The 20,695-nt window shown below is 50.2% G+C and overlaps 1 protein-coding gene across 1 annotated transcript in view; it reads right to left on the reverse strand.

Annotated features, from left to right (window-relative positions):
* Nucleotides 1-12,208: 12,208 nt before the first annotated feature.
* LOC139248303 (integrin alpha-X-like) overlaps nt 12,209-20,695 on the reverse strand; it is a 156,077-nt gene continuing 147,590 nt past the window's right edge. Inside the window, exons 28-30 of the mRNA XM_070872084.1 lie at nt 17,199-17,303; nt 13,903-14,013; nt 12,209-13,004 (exon numbers count right to left, since the gene is read on the reverse strand). Coding sequence (XP_070728185.1) covers nt 12,894-13,004; nt 13,903-14,013; nt 17,199-17,303 — 327 coding nt within the window. The 3' untranslated portion in view covers nt 12,209-12,893. The remainder of the gene's footprint in view (nt 13,005-13,902; nt 14,014-17,198; nt 17,304-20,695) is intronic.

Consider the following 20,695-nt stretch of genomic DNA (forward strand, 5'->3'; position numbering starts at 1 on the left):
AAGTTTCTATAGATATGTAAAGAGAAAAAGGTTAGTAAAGACAAACATAGATCCCCTGCAGTCAGAATCAGGGGAAGTCATAACGGGGAACAAAGAAATGGCGGACCAATTGAACAAGTACTTTGGTTCGGTATTCACGAAGGAGGACACGAACAACCTTCCGGTTATAAAAGGGGTCGGAGGGTCTAGTAAGGAGGAGGAACTGAGGGAAATCCTTATTAGCCGGGAAATTGTGTTGGGGAAATTATGGGATTGAAGGCCGATAAATCCCCAGGGCCTGATGGACTGCATCCCAGAGTACTTAAGGAGGTGGCCTTGGAAATAGTGGATGCGTTGACAGTCATTTTCCAACATTCCATTGACTCTGGATCAGTTCCTATGGAGTGGAGGGTAGCCAATGTAACCCCACTTTTTAAAAAAGGAGGGAGAGAGAAAACAGGGAATTATAGACCGGTCAGCCTGACATCGGTAGTGGGTAAAATGATGGAATCAATTATTAAGCATGTCATACAGTGCATTTGGAAAGAGGTGACATGATAGGTCCAAGTCAGCATGGATTTGTGAAAGGGAAATCATGCTTGACAAATCTTCTGGAATTTTTTGAGGGTGTTTCCAGTAGAGTGGACAAGGGAGAACCAGTTGATGTGGTATATTTGGACTTTCAGAAGGCGTTCGACAAGGTCCAACACAAGAGATTGATGTGAAAAGTTAGAGCACTTGGGATTGGGGGTAGCGTACTGACATGGATTGAGAACTGGTTGTCAGACAGGAAGCAAAGAGTAGGAGTAAATGGGTACTTTTCAGAATGGCAGGCAGTGACTAGTGGGGTACCGCAAGGTTCTGTGCTGGGGCCCCAGCTGTTTACACTGTACATTAATGATTTAGATGAGGGGATTAAATGTAGTATCTCCAAATTTGCTGATGACACTAAGTTGGGTGGCAGTGTGAGCTGCGAGGAGGATGCTGTGAGGCTGCAGAGCGACTTGGATAGGTTAGGTGAGTGGGCAAATGCATGGCAGATGAAGTATAATGTGGATAAATGTGAGGTTATCCACTTTGGTGGTAAAAACAGAGAGACAGACTATTATCTGAATGGTGACAGATTAGGAAAAGGGGAGGTGCAAAGAGACCTGGGTGTCATGGTACATCAGTCATTGAAGGTTGGCATGCAGGTGTAGCAGGCGGTTAAGAAAGCAAATGGCATGTTGGCCTTCATAGCAAGGGGATTTGAGTACAGGGGCAGGGAGGTGTTGCTACAGTTGTACAGGGCATTGGTGAGGCCACACCTGGAGTATTGTGTACAGTTTTGGTCTCCTAACCTGAGGAAGGACATTCTTGCTATTGAGGGAGTGCAGCGAAGGTTCACCAGACTGATTCCCGGGATGGCGGGACTGACCTATCAAGAAAGACTGGATCAACTGGGCTTGTATTCACTGGAGTTCAGAAGAATGAGAGGGGACCTCATAGAAACATTTAAAATTCTGACGGGGTTAGACAGGTTAGATGCAGGAAGAATGTTCCCAATGTTGGGGAAGTCCAGAACCAGAGGTCACAGTCTAAGGATAAGGGGTAAGCCATTTAGGACCGAGATGCGGAGGAACTTCTTCACCCAGAGAGTGGTGAACCTGTGGAATTCTCTACCACAGAAAGTTGTTGAGGCCAATTCACTAAATATATTCAAAAAGGAGTTAGATGAGGTCCTTACTACTAGGGGGATCAAGGGGTATGGCGAGAAAGCAGGAATGGGGTACTGAAGTTGAATGTTCAGCCATGAACTCATTGAATGGCGGTGCAGGCTAGAAGGGCCGAATGGCCTACTCCTGCACCTATTTTCTATGTTTCTATGTTTCTATATTGGGAAGACAGACTTTGTGCAAACTAGGAGCCACAATTTATTGCACAAAGGAAGGAATGTTCATGGAGCTCCCTCCAAATAAAATTCATCAGTTCTTTAATGGGATTAAAGAAGAGAAAAGGGAGGATAACAAAGAAAAGGCTGCCCTCTATTGTTGGCAATTGAATGGCAACTTCTACTCCCCTTTGATACATGAAGTTATACAAAATTTAAAAGCTAAAATCGACCCTAATACTGAAGAATTGATGTATATAATTTTGATAAGCTTTGAGGCAGTTCAGCTTCACTGTACAGCCTGGTACACTCGCCAAAAAGCTGAAACTTACCAGTGTCTGGTACAATCCTTTTTTTAAAAAGAAGAAATAGTAGAAGCTACGCCCCGCATTTATTTTGGACCAGAAGGATTGGGGGTAGCCATTGACTTGACACCCTTACAGCAGCAGCGGTTTAGAGAAGCGAACTCAACACCCCATCTGACATTGGCTGTAAAACCGCCAGCGAAACCTAAAGATATGGGTCCGATGATTGTAGGAATAGAAAAAGAAAAACAGCAACAAGGCTATCAACCTTGGGCAGTAATAAAACTGCAAAATGTTCAGATAGACTTTATCACCCACAACAGGGGGATTCTCCAGTGGAAAGGTAAAAATCATGCCTCCACTTTTGAAAAACAGCAACCCCCGGAACAACCAAGCCCTAAGCTGCCAATGGCATTGAATCAAGTATCTTCTGAACTTTGGGCAAAGCATAAGAATCATGTTGGGCTAGTACATTCTGCAGTACCCCATCGGGTACAATTGATGAAGAACGCCGTGTTACCAAGCATTAGGCAGTACAGACTGCCTCCAGAGGCAGAAAATGGGATAGAGCCAGTCATTTCTGCATTGTTGGAACAAGGAGTTTTAGAAAAGACACAGAGCCCGTGTAACACTCCGATACTGCCCATACCAAAGGTTAATAGGCCGAATGAATGGAGATTTGTGCAAGATCTGAGAGCTATTAATAAGATAGTAGTCCCTATCACCCCTGTGGTGCCAGACACCAACATTATACTATCTGCTATACCACCAACAGCAACTGTCTTTACTGTGATAGACCTGTGTTCAGCTTTTTTCTCCATCTCGTTAAATCAAGAAAGTCAGTATCTATTTGCTTTCACCCACAAGAAGCAGCAGTACACATGGACCAGGTTGCCCCAAGGATACACCGAAATCCCCGCAGTATATGCAGCAGCAGTAAAAAGAGACCTCGAAGACTGTTCATTATCGGACCAGTCTGTACTGTTGCAGTATGTGGACGATTTGCTTGTGGCTTCTAGCCACGGATACAGGTGCATGCAAGATTCCCTGAAACTGTTACAGCACCTATGTGAAAGAGGGCACCGAGTGTGGTTACAAAAGTTACAGTTTTGTCAGACTCAAGTCCAGTACCTGGGTTTTCACATATCTCAAGGGCAGAGGCAGCTAGGACCAGAAATAATTCAGACAATTCAAAGTATCCCCATACCAAAAACAAAGAAGGATATCTTGTCATTTTTGGGGATGGTTGGGTACTGTAGACAATGGATTCCCGATTATCGAGAATGGGATGCGGTCCTAAGATCAGCTGCCCTAAATGATGCCCCACCCAAGGTGGAGTTTACCCCAGAGAGAGAGGAGGCATTTAAACAGTTAAAGAAAGCCATTACTAATGCTCCGGCGTTGGGATTTCCGAATTATGGTAAATCTTTTCAGATGTATGTGAATGAGAAAGAAAGATTTGCAACCGCAGTACTAACCCAAGAACACGGTGGGGGAAATAGACCAGTTGCTTATTATTCGGTTTTGCTGCCTCCAGTAGTAAGGGGAATGCCAGCATGTCTACGTGCTGTAGCTGCTACTGCGGTCATGGTGGAGAAGTCGGTACCTATTGTTTTGGACTATCCATGTGCTGTCATTACAGCCCATGCTGTGTTATTACTTTTGAATTCAGCTGCCACACAACACTTTACAGCATCAAGAAGAACAGGTTATGAAGTATTACTGCTGTCACACCCTAACTATACCTTTCGACACGCACCGGTAGTGAACCCAGCCACCTTTCTTCCTACTAGAGAAGTAGAGGATCCAGACCAGCATGATTGTCTGTTAACGGTGGAAATAGCCACCTTACCAAGACCAGATTTGCTCACAGAGCCCATGGACAATCCTGATCTTATTCTCTATACGGATGGATCATCGTACAGGCCGTCGGATGACTTGCTGTTGGCAGGCTATGCTATTGTAAATCCCCACGAAACTGTTGAAGCATTCGCCCTGCCTCCCGGAACCTCGGCTCAGGCTGCTGAATTGTTTGCCCTCACTTGAGCTTGTATAATAGCTAAAGATCAAACTGCTAATATCTATACTGATTCTAGATATGCATTCGGTGTGGTCCATGATTTTGGACAACTGTGGAAAAACAGAGGCTTTATCACCTCTGGTGGAAAGCATATTAAGCACTCTCAACTGGTGCTTAATCTATTAGATGCCATTCAGTTGCCAAGTAAGGTAGCCGTTATCAAATGTGCAGCTCACACAACCGGTGAGGATGAAGTATCAGTAGGAAATAGGAGGGCTGACGAGGCAGCCAAACAGGCCGCTTCGGCACAGGCAGACTGCCTTCAAGCAGTCTCAGTCTCCCCTCCACAGGTACTTGACATCCAACAACTTAAAACAGCCCAACAACAAGTTACTATGCAGGAAGGAAGAACTTGGGAAAACCAGGGTTGTTTTCTCAAAAACGACATCTGGTGCCACCCTGATGGGCGAACTGTTTACCCTAGATCTCTATTTTTGCCCCTGTCTCGCCTAGCACACGGTCAGGCTCACATGGGCAAAGGAGGGATGATACATGCTATTAATGCACAGTGGTATGCACCAGGAATAACAGTAGTAATTGAGAAAGTTGCTAGAACATGCCAAATTTGTCAACAAAATAACAGAGGTAAAACACCTGCTGGATATGATCATCTACCCCAGCCAAGTATGCCCTTTGAAAATTTGCAAATTGATTTTGTCCATATGGTTCCAGTATCAGGTCTTAAGTACCTATTAGTCATAATAGACATGTTCACAAGGTGGGTAGAAGCGTACGCCACTAGGAGAGACGATGCCCGAATAGTAGTAAAAATTCTATTTAAAGAAATAGTACCAAGATATGGGATACCTATGGGAATCAACAGTGACAGGGGAACACACTTCACTGGAAAAATAGTGCAAAATCTTGCAGAAGCGTTAGGTTTCCAGTGGAAGTTACATATACCATATCAGCCACAGTCCTCGGGAATGGTAGAAAGAGTAAATGGGATAATAAAATCTACCCTTATCAAGGTATGTCAGGAGACTGGACTAAAGTGGCCAGATGCCTTACCATTGGTATTGTATACAATGAGAAACCAGAAAAACCAAAACACTGGTTTGACACCACATGAAGCCTTGTTGGGAAGACCAATGCCTACTGGCGTAAAACCACCACTGGCAGCTGAAAAAATAGCATTAATTTGGAATGATGAAAAATCACGAAAGTATGCTCAGGCCATGTGTGAAATAGCAAGGAGTCTGCATGAACAAATAAAGCAGACACAGGTGCCCCGTCGGAAGGAAATATGCACCCTTTCAGGCCTGGAGACCAAGTGTTGGTAAAAACATTAAACAAAGAATCCTTTTCTTCTCGGTGGAAAGGACCATATCAGATAATTCTCACAACACGAACCGCGCTGAAGTTGGAAAAGCATCCAAATTGGGTGCATGCAACCCATTGTAAATATTATTTTCCCGACGAAATATAGCCAAAAGAAAAGGCATTGAACCAGGACGTACTGCGATTGCCTGACTAAGAAAAAGGCCATCTTCTCGCTGAAGAACTGTACCTGCTCTTGTACTAAATTAAATATTTGGACTTGAAAGTACTGCCCAAAAGTTCAGGAACGGATGTCAGAGCTCATTTGTGTGCCAGTTTGGGCCTTTATTATTTGGGCCACTGTTACTATCGTGTGGACGTGTTGTTATTGTAACGACTTAATTCAAGAGTGGTATAGAAACAAACAAGAAAGGGAAGATGGGAAGGGACTCTTGGAAAAATTATAAATGGACGTTAGGTATACTGATCATTTTAGCGACAGGGAACTCCCGGCAGGAGGAAGAAGTCCTAAAAGAAGGAAGAGTTTGGAAGGGAAATATGTATGGGAAAGAAGTAATAGTGCAAGGCAGCAAGGCAATTTTATATGCCCAGTAGGCCAAAGTTGTAAAGTAGGGAATTTTACGGCACGATGTGAGACATGTGGAATGAAGGAAGAAAGAGGGGAATTCCAGTTTATATTGGGGAAAGGGTATCAGTTGTTCATAGAATACCAGGCCGATGTGTGGATGAAGTGTACCCGGAGCACAGGGAAAAACAAGAGATGGGGGTACATAGGAGGGCCGGACGAGAGAAAAGACTTCCTCCGTTATTCATTTACAAGTATGGTAGATGGGCAGCGGATGTTGTGCATGAATAACACCCCGGTGAATGGAGGAGACCCATTCGTGGTAAAATGGTCAGTAAAAGAATCCGGCCACCCAGAAGACCGGGACCCGGGATATCTAAAAAGGATACTGACCACTTGCATCCCAGTGGTAAGATCCCCAGGTGTATTAAATCTAACAATACGAATTAAATATCCCCCAAAGAAAGAAGATGGTTGCCACACAACCAGTGTTAAGGTATCTTTTGAAAAAGAAAGACCCCAAAGAAAGAAACGGGATGTATTAGAGACTGTGTTAGGTGGAGTAGGAGCAGGAATAGGAGCATTGAACTCCATGGATATCGAGACCCTACAAAATAAAATCCAGGCCGTCGGGGGATTGGTCGGGGAAGATATAAAGATCAGAAATGCCTGGGATGAAGGATTACAGCAATTACAAATATCAGGTTACGTCATAAACGAAATGACCTGGGAACAGAATGAAAGGGTAGAGAAGGAAATAGAGACCCTAATGTAGGAACAACAGGGAGTAAATAAGTACACCCATTGCCTGTTTAAAGAAATGATCAGACAGCTAGTAAGAGCTGAGTTAGAAAGGAAAATATTATCCTTCCATGCTAACACATGGGAAAGGTTGCTGGAAATTAACTAAAGGGATAAGCTTCTTAATTTAACCATTAACGCTCAAAAAAGATATACCAGTTGTAATTCAAAAGGATGTAACGTTACTATGGAGATAGTAAGTAAGACTCGAAAAGAAATTTGGTGTCAGTTCCAAGTAATGCCCCAGCTGTTTGGACAGAACTTCTGGTACCCAGAATTTAAAGGAGATTGGGTCGATGAGAAGAATATGACACATCACCAGAGGGGATGTGCTAGGTGGCCATTCGGAATGGTATGTCCCTATCAGACCGCCATATGCGAACCATGCTCACTGCAGCACTCCATTGGAGTATGGAAATGGGAATTAAAGCCAACAAGTGACACTGATATTACAGAAATAGGACAGAATGAGGTCTGTGTGACAGGAAATAACCTGTCTATCTGGATGGAACTTTGTATAAACCCCCCATTAATAAATGTGTGAGAAGAGTCTACACCCTGTATGACCCTGAAGTAAAAAGAACTTATACCTTTGGGCAATGGCAAAATGTAGAAAAATATCTGTCTATGCACAAGATTGAACCCTTACCCCCGTAATTAATCTGACCAGACTGCACAATTTGATACGGAATGACAAGAAAATTGAGGAAGCTCTGTCAAAGCAAGGCAGAGACATCCACCAATTTAGAGTCGAAGAGTTACAAGAAGGGGCAACTAGTGAGAATCGCAGACAAAGTCACCTCTTTGACAGTACACCACAGGTGGGATGTGTTTACCGGATGGTCCCCAAAAGCTGCAGCAGTACTGAAGCTTGCTATACACCCCATAGTAATCGTAGGTGTGGTTATGCTTGTATTATTAATAATCCTTTGCGGAATGTGGATAAAATAAAAAAATGTAATTAGTCAAGTAATCGGCCTGATCTCCGAAATAGAAAGGAAAAGTGTGTGCATGAAAGGAAGGTTAAGTCGCTTAGAGGAAAAGGTTGATGAAGACGAATATCTCAAAATGCGACCCTATCCTGAAGGGTATGAACCCCCTTTTCAGCAAGAGGAGAATATAGAAAATTGTGTTGATCTGAAAAAAAAAGATCAACAAGGAGGGAATTGTGGAAGAAAGAATCGATTAATCTATGGCTTATGGGAAAGGGAAGGGTTAAATTCTGTTTTTGCTATATTTGAAGAAATAATAGGACTAGAACAACACCCACACTTTTTCGCCTTGAAACTTAGAAATGTAATTAAATGACTATCCGGTATTAAAAGGGAGTCTCCTGATATTCTGCTTATCAGACTGTGAACAGGGAGAAACTATGCAAGGACAGATAGAGTGTGTGCCTCCCGAGTCGACCTTTGTACTCACGGAACTAATGAATAAGATTCCTTTTCTATTTCTGTATTCTATTTCTGTATAAAGTTAGGGACAATTTGCTTGTACAGGAGAGTTTTCTGCCTTGGTACGGTCCAAGCAGGCTCTCCGAGATATCTCGCTTTTTTAAATAAAATTCTCTCGAAGCATGAGTCTGAAAGCCTCCGCCTGAGTTAATTTAACTTAGAAATTTCCTCGACGTGGGGGTCTAAAAAGACTTGGGGGGTTCAGGTACATCGATCATTAAAATGTCCCGGACAGGTCCAGACAATAATCACAAAGGCGAATGGGATGCTGCCCTTTATATCTGGAGGACTCGAGTACAAGGGGACAGAAGTTATACTGCAGCTGTACAAAGCCCTGGTTAGCCCACACCTGGAGCACTGTGAGCAGTTCTGGGGGCACCACACCTTCGGGAGGGTATATTGGTCTTGGAGGGAGTGCAGCGTAGGTTTACCAGAAAGATACCCGGACTCCAAGGGTTAAGTTACGAGGGGAGATTGTACAAACTAGGGTTGTATTCCCTGGGATTTAGAAGGTTAAGGGGGGATCTGATGGAAGTTTTCAGGATATTAAGGGGAACAGATAGGGGAGATAGAGAGAATCTATTTCAGCTGGTTGGGGAGTCTAGGACTAGGGGGCAGAGTCTGAACATTAGAGCCAGATCTTTCAGGGGTGAAATTAGGAAACACTTCTACACACACAGGGTGCTAGTAGTTTGGAACTCTCTTCCACAAATGGCAATTGGTGCTAGATCAGTTGTTCATTATAAATCGGGGATTGATAGCTTTCTGTTAACCAAAGGTATTAAGAGATTGGGGCCAAAGGCGGGTATATGGAGTTAGGTCCCAGATCAGCCCTGATCTCAGTGAATGGCGGAACAGGCTCGAGGGGCTGTGAGGGCCTCCTCCTGTTCCGATGTTACTGCTGGCAGGGAACACTGCTGACCAGGAGTGATCGAAAGAGAGAGAGAGAGAAACACATGGACTGTGAGAGAGACAGAGAGAGAGAGATAAAAAGAGAGAGAGGGAGAGAAAGACAGAAACGGAGAGAGAGAGAGAGAGAGAGAGAGAGAGAGAGATAGAGATAGAGACAAAAACAGTCAGAGAGAGAGACAGGGAGAGAGACAGAGACAGAGAGAGAGGGAGACAGAAAGAGAGGGAGACAGAAAAAGAGAGAGACAGAGAGAGCGAGAGACGGAGCGAGACAGAGCGAGAGAGAGAGACAGACAGAGAGAGAGACAAATAGAGAGAGACAGAGATACAGACAGAGAGAGAAACAGACACAGAGACGGAGAGAGACAGAGACAGACAGACAGACAGAGAGTGAGAGAGGCAGAGAGAGAGAGACAGAGAATTAGCAGCAGGCGTAGGTTATACAGGCTTGAGGGGCTGATGGCCTGCTGTTCCTATCTTTCTGCCAGCACGGGACACTGCTGATCAGGAGTGATAGAACGACACAGAGCGAGAGACAGAGACAGAAAGAGAGGTAGACAGAATGAGAGAGAGACAGATACAGAGAGAGAGGGGGAGAGAGAGAGAGGGAGGCAGAGAGAGAGGAAGACAGAAAGAGAGAGAGACAGAGAGAGAGAGACAGAGAGAGAGACATAGAGAGACACAGAGGGAGATAGAGAGAGGGAGACAGAGCTGGAGACAGAATGAGAGAGAGAGAGAGAGACAGAGAGAGAGGGAGAGACAGAGATAGAAAATTAGCAGCAGGCGTAGGCCATTCGGCCCCTCAAGCCTGCTCCGCCATTCAATAAGATCATGGCTGATCTTCGACCTCAACTCCACCTTCCCGAGAACCAGAAGACACGGATTTACGGCAATTGACAGAAGAACCAAAAGCGACACGAGGAAAAACATATTTACGCAGCGGGTGATTAGGATCTGGAATACACTGCCAGAGAGGTGGTGGAGGCAGACTCAGTCGTGGCTTTCAAAAGGGAGTTGGATAAGTACCTGAAGGAAAAAAACTTGTAGGGCCACGGGGAAAGGGCGGGGGATTGGGACTAGCTGAGAGTCGGCATGGGGTCGACCGGCCGAATGGCCTCCTGTGCTGTGACCATTCTGTGATTCGATAACTATTTATACCCTGGCCAATTTGGACATGATAAGCAGTACACTGAGAAATTTGTTACCTTGTATTTGATAACTAACACACAGGGAAACAATAATTGATTGTGAAATGGAACATATAAATTAACATATAAATCCCAAACTCGCGACCTCTACCGCCTAGAAGGACAAGGGCAGCAGGTGCATGGGAACACCACCACCTCCACGTTCCGCTCTGAGTCACACACCATCCCGACTTGGAAATACATCGGCCGTTCCTTCATCATCGCTGGGTCAAAATCCCAGAATCAGACTGATTCTTGGGATGGAGGGATTGTCCTATGAGGAGAGATTGAGTAGACTAGACCTATATTCTCTCGAGTTTGCAAGAATGAGAGGTGATCTCATTGAAACATGCAAAATTCTGACAGGGCTTGACAGAGTAGATGCAGGGAGGATGTTTCCCCCTGGCTGGGGAACCTAGAACCAGGGGTCACAGTCTCAGGAAACGGGGCCGGCCGTTTAGGACCGAGATGAGGAGGAATTTCTTCAGTCAGAGGCTGGTGAATCTTTAGAATTCTCTACCCTAGAGGGCTGTGGAGGCTCAGTCGTTGAGCACATTCAAGACAGAGATCGAGAGATTTTGGTCTCTAAGGGAATTAAGGGATATGGGAATTAGGCAGGAAAGTGGAGTTGATGTAGAAGATCAGCCATGATCTTATCGAATAGTGGAGCAGGCTCGAGGGGCCAAACTGTCTACTCCTGATCCTAATTCTTATGTTCTAACTCCCTCCCTGACAGCACTGTGGGAGCACCTTCACCACACGGACTGCAGCAGTTCATGAAGGCGGCTCACCACCACCTTCTCAAGGGGCAATTAGGGATGGGCAATAAATGCCGGCCTTGCCAGCGACACCCACATCCCAGGAACGAATAATTAAAAAAATACATCACTCAAACACAGGGAAATAAAGCTTCCATCGATCCTTACGTTGGATATGTTAATTGGAATGCAGGGGAATAAACTTACAGTTAATTATTCAATACCAACAACTTGTATTTATATAGCGCCTTTAACGTAGTGAAACATCCCAAGGCGCTTCACAGGATTTTAGGAGGTAAAAAATTTGATACCAAGCTGCATAAGGAGAAATTAGCGCAGGTGACCAAAAACTTGGTCAAAGAGGTTGGTTTTATGGAGCGTCTTGAAGGAGGAAAGAGAGGTAGAGAGGAGGAGAGGTTTAGGCAGGGAGTTCCAGAGCTTGGGGCCCAGGCAACACAGGGGCAGTACTGAGGGAGCGCCGCAGTGTCGAAGGGGCAGTACTGAGGGAGCGTTGCATTGTCAGAGGGGCAGTACTGAGGGAGTGCTGCACTGTCGGAGGGGCAGTACTGAGGGAGTGCTGCACTGTCGGAGGGGCAGTACTGAGGGAGTGCTGCACTGTCGAAGGGGCAGTACTGAGGGAGTGCTGCACTGTCGGAGGGGCAGTACTGAGGGAGCGCCGCAGTGTCGGTGGGGCAGTACTGAGGGAGTGCCGCACTGTCGGAGGGGCAGTACTGAGGGAGTGCTGCACTGTCAGAGGGGCAGTACTGAGGGAGCGCCGCAGTGTCGGTGGGGCAGTACTGAGGGAGCGCCGCACTGTCGGAGGGGCAGTACTGAGGGAGCGTTGCATTGTCAGAGGGGCAGTACTGAGGGAGTGCCACACTGTCGGAGGGGCAATACTGAGGGACTGCTGCACTGTTGGAGGGGCAGTACTGAGGGAGTGCCGCACTGTCGGAGGGGCAGTACTGAGGGAGCACCGCACTGTCGGAGGGGCAGTACTGAGTGAGTGCCGCACTGTCGGAGGGTCAGTACTGAGGGAGCGCTGCACTGTCGGAGGGTCAGCACTGAGAGAGTGCTGCACTGTCGGAGGGGCAGTACTGAGAGAGTGCCGCACTGTCGGAGGGGCAGTACTGAGTGAGTGCCGCACTGTCGGAGGGGCAGTACTGAGTGAGTGCCGCACTGTCGGAGGGGCAGTACTGAGGGAGCGCTGCACTGTCGAAGGGGCAGTATTGAGGGAGCGCTGCACTGTGGGAGGGACAGTACTGAGAGAGCGCTGCACTGTTGGAGGGCAGTACTGAGGGAGCGCTGCACTGTCGGAGGGGCAGTACTGAGGGAGTGCTGCACTGTCGAAGGGGCAGTACTGAGGGAGTGCTGCACTGTCGGAGGGGCAGTACTGAGGGAGTGCTGCACTGTGGGAGGGACAGTACTGAGAGAGTGCTGCACTGTCAGAGGGGCTGGGCGGAGTAGTGGGAGTTCTGATTCGGGAGACGAGAAGTGGGACGGGGGGAAAGCAGAGAGAGAGAGAGAGAGAGAGAGATAATGCCAGCCCCCACCGCCCACCATTGTCAGCACATTGCCGTCAGCTCCCGGAGCTCCTCGACCATCGATCTGGTTAATTGGTTTCGACCCACTTTGCCACAGTTCGATATCTCTGGAGTTTGCCGTCCACGCCCCCTCCCCTCCCCTCCCTCGCTGTCCCACCGGCCGTTATTCGTTGGGGACATCGGGGGCAGAAGGCTCGGCGGGGCTCCCACTGGCTTCCATCTCCTTGCCGGCCTCTTCCAGCTTGTCCTTGTAGCCTCGCTTGAAAAAGCCGAGCTGTGGGAGGGATGGAGGGGGGGGGAAAAACATGGTGTAAGCAGGCGGGAGAACGAGTCAGACCCCGATCACGGCGCTGCAGTAACTCCTCACCACCTCACGGGGGCACTGCAGTAAATCCTCCCCACCTCACGGGGGCGCTGCAGTAACTCCTACCATCCTCACGGGGGCGCTGCAGTAACTCCTACCCACCTCACGGGTCGCTGCAGTAACTCCTCCCGATCTCACGGGGGTGCTGCAGTAACTCCTCCCCACCTCACGGGGGCGCTGCAGTAACTCCTCCTGGCCTGGGGGAGGCGCTGCAGTAACTCCTCCCAGCCTGAAGGAGGCGCTGCAGTCAGCCCTCCCAGCCTGAAATGGCGCTGCAGTAACTCCTCCATGCCTGAAGGAGGTGCTGCAGTAACTCCTCCAAGCCTGAAGGAGGTGCTGCAGTAACTCCTCCATGCCTGAAGGAGGCGCTGCAGTAACTCCTCCCAGGCTGAAGGCGGTGCTGCAGTAACTCCTCCATGCCTGAAGGAGGTGCTGCAGTAACTCCTCCATGCCTGAAGGAGGCGCTGCAGTAACTCCTCCCAGGCTGAAGGAGGTGCTGCAGTAACTCCTCCATGCCTGAAGGAGGTGCTGCAGTAACTCCTCCCAGCCTGAAGGAGGTGCTGCAGTAACTCCTCCATGCGTGAAGGAGGCGCTGCAGTAACTCCTCCCAGGCTGAAGGCGGTGCTGCAGTAACTCCTCCATGCCTGAAGGAGGTGCTGCAGTAACTCCTCCATGCCTGAAGGAGGTGCTGCAGTAACTCCTCCATGCCTGAAGGAGGTGCTGCAGTAACTCCTCCATGCCTGAAGGAGGCGCTGCAGTCAGTCTGCCCAGCTCCCACCCTCACTGCCTCCAAGTCTTGCCCACTGACCTTATAAAGGATAGCGGCCACGATAGCCAGCAGGACCAATCCACCTATTGTGCTGCCCACAATAATCGGCAGCGGGTTGAACACTACCACGATCTCAACCCTTGTCTTGACCTGCAGACGGTACAGAAAGAGGTCACATTAGCGAGGGGGGGAGAGGAGGACACGACTATCTCCCTGCCCGGCAAATCTAAACCTCACGTCTCCCGAACTGGGCTTCCCACCCCACACACCCTCCGCAACCCCCACCCGCCCGTCTCTGCTCCGTACACCAAGACCACCTACTCCCCAACTCCCCGGAGCATCGCCCATTCTCCGCCCCACCTCAGCTCATCTGCTGCTGCAACCACCTCAGCCCCTGCCCCATTTCCCCCCCCCAGACTCGACTGTCCCAATGCTCTCCCAGCTTCCATCCTCAGTAACCATCAGTTTATCTTTATCTCCTGCTTGCTGCCCCCCGTGTCCGAACTCGCCCTGAGCCCCGTTCACACATCACCCCCTGTGCTCGCTGACCTACATTCGCTCCCAATCCGGCAACACCTCGATTATAAAATTCTCATCCTGGTCTTCAAATCTCACCATGATCATTGCCCCATCCTTTTCTCTGTAACCTCCTCCAGCCCCTAGACCCCTCCCTATCTCTGTAACTCCTCCAGCCCCTACACCCCTCCCTATCTCTGTAACCTCCTCCAGCCCCTACACCCCGCCCTATCTCTGTAACTCCTCCAGCCCCTACACCCCTCCCTATCTCTGTAACCTCCTCCAGCCCCTACACCCCTCCCTATCTCTGTAACCTCCTCCAGCCCCTACACCCCTCTCTACCTCTGAAATCTCCTCCAGCCCTACACCCCTCCCTATCTCTGTAACACCTCCAGCCCCTACACCACTCCCTATCTCTCTGTAACCTCCTCCAGCCCCTACACCCCTCCCTATCTCTGTAACCTCCTCCAGCCCCTACACCCCTCCCTATCTCTGTAACCTCCAGCCCCTACATCCCTCCCTATCTCTGTAACCTCCAGCCCCTACACCCCTCCCTATCTCTGTAACCTCCTCCAGCCCTTACACCCCTCCCGATCTCTGTAACCTCCTCCAGCCCCTACACCCCTCCCTATCTCTGTAACTCCTCCAGCCCCTACACCCCTCCCTATCTCTGTAACCTCCAGCCCCTACATCCCTCCCTATCTCTGTAACCTCCAGCCCCTACACCCCTCCCTATCTCTGTAACCTCCTCCAGCCCTTACACCCCTCCCTATCTCTGTAACTCCTCCAGCCCTACACCCCTCCCTATCTCTGTAACCTCTTCCAGCCCCTACACCCCTCCCTATCTCTGTAACTCCTCCAGCCCCTACACCCCTCCCTATCTCTGTAACCTCCTCCAGCCCCTACACCCCTCCCTATCTCTGTGATCTCCTCCAGCCCCTACACACCTCCCTATCTCTGTAACCTCTTCCAGCCCTTACACCCCTCCCTATCTCTGTAACCTCCTCCAGCCCCTACACCCCTCCCAATCTCTGTAACCTCCTCCAGCCCCTACACTCCTCCCAATCCCTGTAACCTCTTCCAGCCCTTACACCCCTCCCTATCTCTGTAACTCCTCCAGCCCCGACACCCCTCCCAATCTCTGTAACCTCCTCCAGCCCCTACACCCCTCCCTATCTCTGTAACCTCTTCCAGCCCTTACACCCCTCCCTATCTCTGTAACCTCCTCCAGCCCTTACACCCCTCCCTATCTCTGTAACCTCCTCCAGCCCCTACACACCTCCCTATCTCTGTAACCTCTTCCAGCCCTTACACACCTCCCTATCTCTGTAACCTCCTCCAGCACCTACACCCCTCCCTATCTCTGTAACCTCCTCCAGCCCTTACACCCCTCCCTATCTCTGTAACCTCTTCCAGCCCTTACACCCCTCCCTATCTCTGTAACCTCCTCCAGCCCCTACACCCCTCCCAATCTCTGTAACCTCCTCCAGCCCCTACACTCCTCCCAATCCCTGTAACCTCTTCCAGCCCTTACACCCCTCCCTATCTCTGTAACTCCTCCAGCCCCGACACCCCTCCCAATCTCTGTAACCTCCTCCAGCCCCTACACCCCTCCCTATCTCTGTAACTCCTCCAGCCCCTACACCCCTCCCAATCTCTGTAACCTCCTCCAGCCCCTACACTCCTCCCAATCCCTGTAACCTCTTCCAGCCCTTACACCCCTCCCTATCTCTGTAACCTCTTCCAGCCCCTACACCCCTCCCTATCTCTGTAACTCCTCCAGCCCCTACACCCCTCCCTATCTCTGTAACTCCTCCAGCCCTTACACCCCTCTCTATCTCTGTAACTCCTCCAGCCCCTCCAACCCTCCCTATCTCTGTAACCTCCTCCAGCCCCTACACACCTCCCTATCACTGGAACCTCTTCCAGCCCTTACGCCCCTCCCTATCTCTGTAACCTCCTCCAGCCCCTACACCCTCCCTATCTCTGTAATCTGCTCTAGCCCCTACACCCCTCCCTATCTCTGTAATCTCCTCCACCCCCATACAACCCTCCCTATTTCTGTAACCTCCTCCAGCCACTACAACCCTCCCCATCTCCGTAACCTCCTCCAGCCCCTGCAGCCCTCCCTATCTCTGTAACCCCCTCCAGTCCCTACGCACCTCCCTATCTCTGTAATCTCCTCCAGCCCCTGCACCCCTCCCTATCTCTGTAAGTTCCTCCAGCCCCTACACACCTCCCTATCTCTGTAACCTCCTGAAGCCCCGACATCCCTATCTCTGTAACCTCCTCCAGCCCCTACACACCTCCCTATCTCTGTAACCTCCTCAAGCCCCGACATCCCTATCTCTGTAACCTCCTCCAGCCTCAATAACCCTCTGAGATCTCTGTAACTCCTCCAATTCTAACCTCTTTCACATTCCCCCGATTTCCATCGCTCCATCATCGGCGGCCATGCCTTCAGCTGCCTGGGCCTTGAGCTCTGGAATTCCCTCCTGAACCTCTCTGCCTCTCTCTCCTCCTTCAAGCCACTCCTTAAAGCCTCCCTCTTTCACCGAGCGTTTGGTCACCTGTCCCTAATATCTCTGTCTGTGGCTCGGTGTCAGACATTCCTGCGAAGCTCCTTGGGGAGGTTCTGACAGCGTTAAAGTCGCTGTATTGATGTGAGAGGTTGTCCGCCTGCCTTTAGCCCCACGGGGCCGTTCCCGCTCGGACGCCTCGATCGAGGCGGGAGTCGGTGCTCACCGCGCGCGGGGGACGATGGACGCAGGGAGGGGTTCGGTGGGGGGAGGGCACAGTACGGGGAAGGAATCACTCACTGTGGCCTGCAGAAAGCGATTGGTAGCCTGTGACACATGGATGTACTTGGTCTCATCGTAGCCCACCGCCGCAAAACTCACCAGCATCAGCTCCTGGGCACGCACCTGCAACGTAAGAAGGTCGGTGTTGGAATCCACGTCGTAAGAGCTGCGGTTCAGGCATCTGGGCACCAAACGCCGGAATTCCCTCCCTAGACTCACCTCCTGATTCCCCAAAGCTTTCCCACCATCTACAAGACACAAGTCAGGAGTGTGATGGAACACTCTCCACTTGCCTGGGCGAGTGCAGCTCCAACAACACTCAAGAAGCTCGACACCATCCAGGACAAAGCAGCTGAATTGATCGACACCCCATCCACCACCTTAAACATTCACTCCCTCCACCACCGGCACCGTGGCTGCGGTGTGTACCATCTACAAGATGCACTGCAGCAACTCGCCAAGGCTTCTTTGGCAGCACCTCCCAAATCCTAGAAGGACAAGGGCTGCAGGCGCATGGGAATACCTCACCTGATGACAGTTTATTTCAATTCAATAGGTTAGACAGGACCAGGGGTTATAGAGCTGGACTAGGTTAGATGTCAGGAGGTGGTTCTTTTCCCAGAGAATAGTAGACCTCTGGAACAAGCTGCCCTCTCATGTGGTGGATGCAGACTCACTGAATTCCTTCAAGCAAAAGCTGGATTTGTTTCTGGCTGCAGCGGAGATTAACCCTTCCACAAGGTGAGTACTGCACGGAATTCAGGGCCAGAGTGATCTCCTGGACTACTTGCGATCGCCTGGATGAGTCGGAGAGGAATTTCCCAGATTTTTTCTTCCCCAAACTGGCCGGGGTTTTTTCTCTGTGTTTTTAGTCTCTCCCAGTAGATCGCCTGGTTTGGGTGGGCTGGAGTGTAGATGTTGTGATACACACGGTATGGGGATTGTGTGGGACAGGCTGGATGGACCAGGTGATCTTTACCTGTCCGTCATTGGTCGTATGTTCGTACCTCCAAGTTCCCCTCCAAGTCACACGCCATCCTGACTTGGAACTATATCGGCCATTCCTTCATCGTCACTGGGTCGAAATTCTGGAACCCTCCCTAACAGCATTGTGGGAGCACCTTCACCACACGGACTGCAACAGTTCAAGATGGCGGCTCACCACCTTCTCAAGGGCAATTAGGGATGGGCAATAAATGCCGGCTTTGCCAGCAACACCCACATCCCAGGAATGAATAAAATAAATTCTCTGTCTCTCTCTCTCTCCTCCTTTAAGATGCTCCTTAAAACCTCTTTCATCAAGCTTTTGGTCACCTGTCCTACTATCTCCTAATTTTTCTCGGATTCTCGCTCCTGTGAAGCAACTTGGGATTATTTTACAGCATTAAAGGCGCTACATTAATGCAAGTTGTTAAATCTACCTTTTTTTGGAAAAGTAAAGACTTGCATTTATATAGCGCCCTTCACCACCTCAAGTCGTCCCAAAACGCTTCACAGCCAATGAAGTACTGTTGGAGTGTAGTCGCTGTTGTAATGTGGGAAACGCAGCAGCCAATTTGCGCACAGCAAGCTCCCACAAACAGCAATATAATGACCAGATCATCTGTTTTAAGTGTAAGTTGAGGGATAAACATTGGCCCCAGGACACCAGAGAGAACGCCCCTCTGCTCTTCTTCCAATAGTGGCCTTGGGATCTTTTATGTCCACCTGAGAGAGCAGACGGGGTCTTGGTTTAACGTCTCATGCGGAAGACGGGACCTCAAACAGTGCAGTGCTTCCTCAACACTGCCCCTCCGACAGTGCAGTGCTCCCTCAGTACTGCCCCTCCGACAGTGCAGTGCTCCCTCAGTACTGCCTCTCTGACAGTGCGGCACTCCCTCAGCAGTGCCCCTCCAACAGTGCAGTGCTCCCTCAGAACTGCCCCTCCGACAGTGCAGCACTCCCTCAGTACAGCCCCCCGACAGTGCAGCACTCCCTCAGTACTGCCCCTCCGACAGTGCAGCACTCCCTCAGTACTGCCCCTCCGATAGTGAATGGCCTTCTCCTGTTCCTAATGTAACAGGCTCGACGGGCTGAATGGCCGCCACCTATTCCTAATGTAACAGGCTCGAGGGGTTGAAAAGGTCTCTTGTTCCTAACGTAACAGGCTCGAGGAGCTGAATGCCCTCCTCTTATTCGTGTGTAACAGGCTCGAGGGGCCTCCTCCTGTTCCTGTGTAACAGGCTCGAGGGGCTGAATGGCCTCCTCCTGTTTCTGTGTAACAGGCTCGAGGGGCTGAATGGCCTCCTCCTGTTTCTGTGTAACAGGCTCGAGGGGCTGAATGGCCTCCTCCTGTTTCTGTGTAACAGGCTTGAGGGGCCTCCTCCTGTTCCTGTGTAACAGGCTCGAGGGGCTGAGGGGCCTCCTCCTGTTCCTGTGTAACAGACTCGAGGGGCTGAATGGGCCTCCTCCTGTTCCTGTGTAACAGGCTCGAGGGGCTGAATGGCCTCCTCCTGTTCCTGTGTAACAGGCTCGAGGGGCTGAATGGCCTCCTCCTGTTCCTGTGTAACAGGCTCGAGGGGCTGAATGGCCTCCTCCTGTTCCTGTGTAACAGGCTCGAGGGGCTGAATGGTCTCCTCCTGTTCCTGTGTAACAGGCTCGTGGGGCTGAATGGTCTCCTCCTGTTCCTGTGTAACAGGCTCGTGGGGCTGAATGGGCCTCCTCCTGTTCCTGTGTAACAGGCTCGAGGGGCTGAATGGCCTCCTCCTGTTCCTGTGTAACAGGCTCAAGGGGCTGAATGGGCCTCCTCCTGTTCCTGTGTAACAGGCTCGAGGGGCTGAATGGCCTCCTCCTGTTTCTGTGTAACAGGCTCGAGGGGCTGAATGGCCTCCTCCTGTTTCTGTGTAACAGGCTCGAGGGGCTGAATGGCCTCCTCCTGTTTCTGTGTAACAGGCTCGAGGGGCTGAATGGCCTCCTCCTGTTTCTGTGTAACAGGCTCGAGGGGCTGAATGGCCTCCTCCTGTTCCTGTGTAACAGGCTCGAGGGGCTAAATGGGTCTCCTCCTGTTCCTGTGTAACAGGCTCGAGGGGCTGAATGGGCCTCCTCCTGTTCCTGTGTAACAGGCTCGAGGGGCTGAATGGGTCTCCTCCTGTTCCTGTGTAACAGGCTCGAGGGGCTGAAAGGGCCTCCTCCTGTTCCTGTGTAACAGGCTCGAGGGGCTGAATGGCCTCCTCCTGTTCCTATGTAACAGGCTCGAGGGACTGAATGGTCCTCCTCCTGTTCCTATGTAACAGGCTCGAGGGGCTGAATGGTCCTCCTCCTGTTCCTGTGTAATAGGCTCGAGGAGCTGAATGGCCTTCTCCTGTTCCTGTGTAACAGGCTCATGGGGCTGAGTGGCCTCCTCCTGTTCCTGTGTAACAGACTCGAGGGGCTGAATGGGTCTCCTCCTGTTCCTGTGTAACAGGCTCGAGGGACTGAATGGCCTCCTCCTGTTCCTGTGTAACAGGCTCGAGGGGCTGAATGGGCCTCCTCCTGTT

Source organism: Pristiophorus japonicus, unplaced genomic scaffold (genome assembly GCF_044704955.1).
Source record: "Pristiophorus japonicus isolate sPriJap1 unplaced genomic scaffold, sPriJap1.hap1 HAP1_SCAFFOLD_29, whole genome shotgun sequence".
In the NCBI taxonomy this organism is placed as follows: domain Eukaryota; kingdom Metazoa; phylum Chordata; class Chondrichthyes; family Pristiophoridae; genus Pristiophorus; species Pristiophorus japonicus.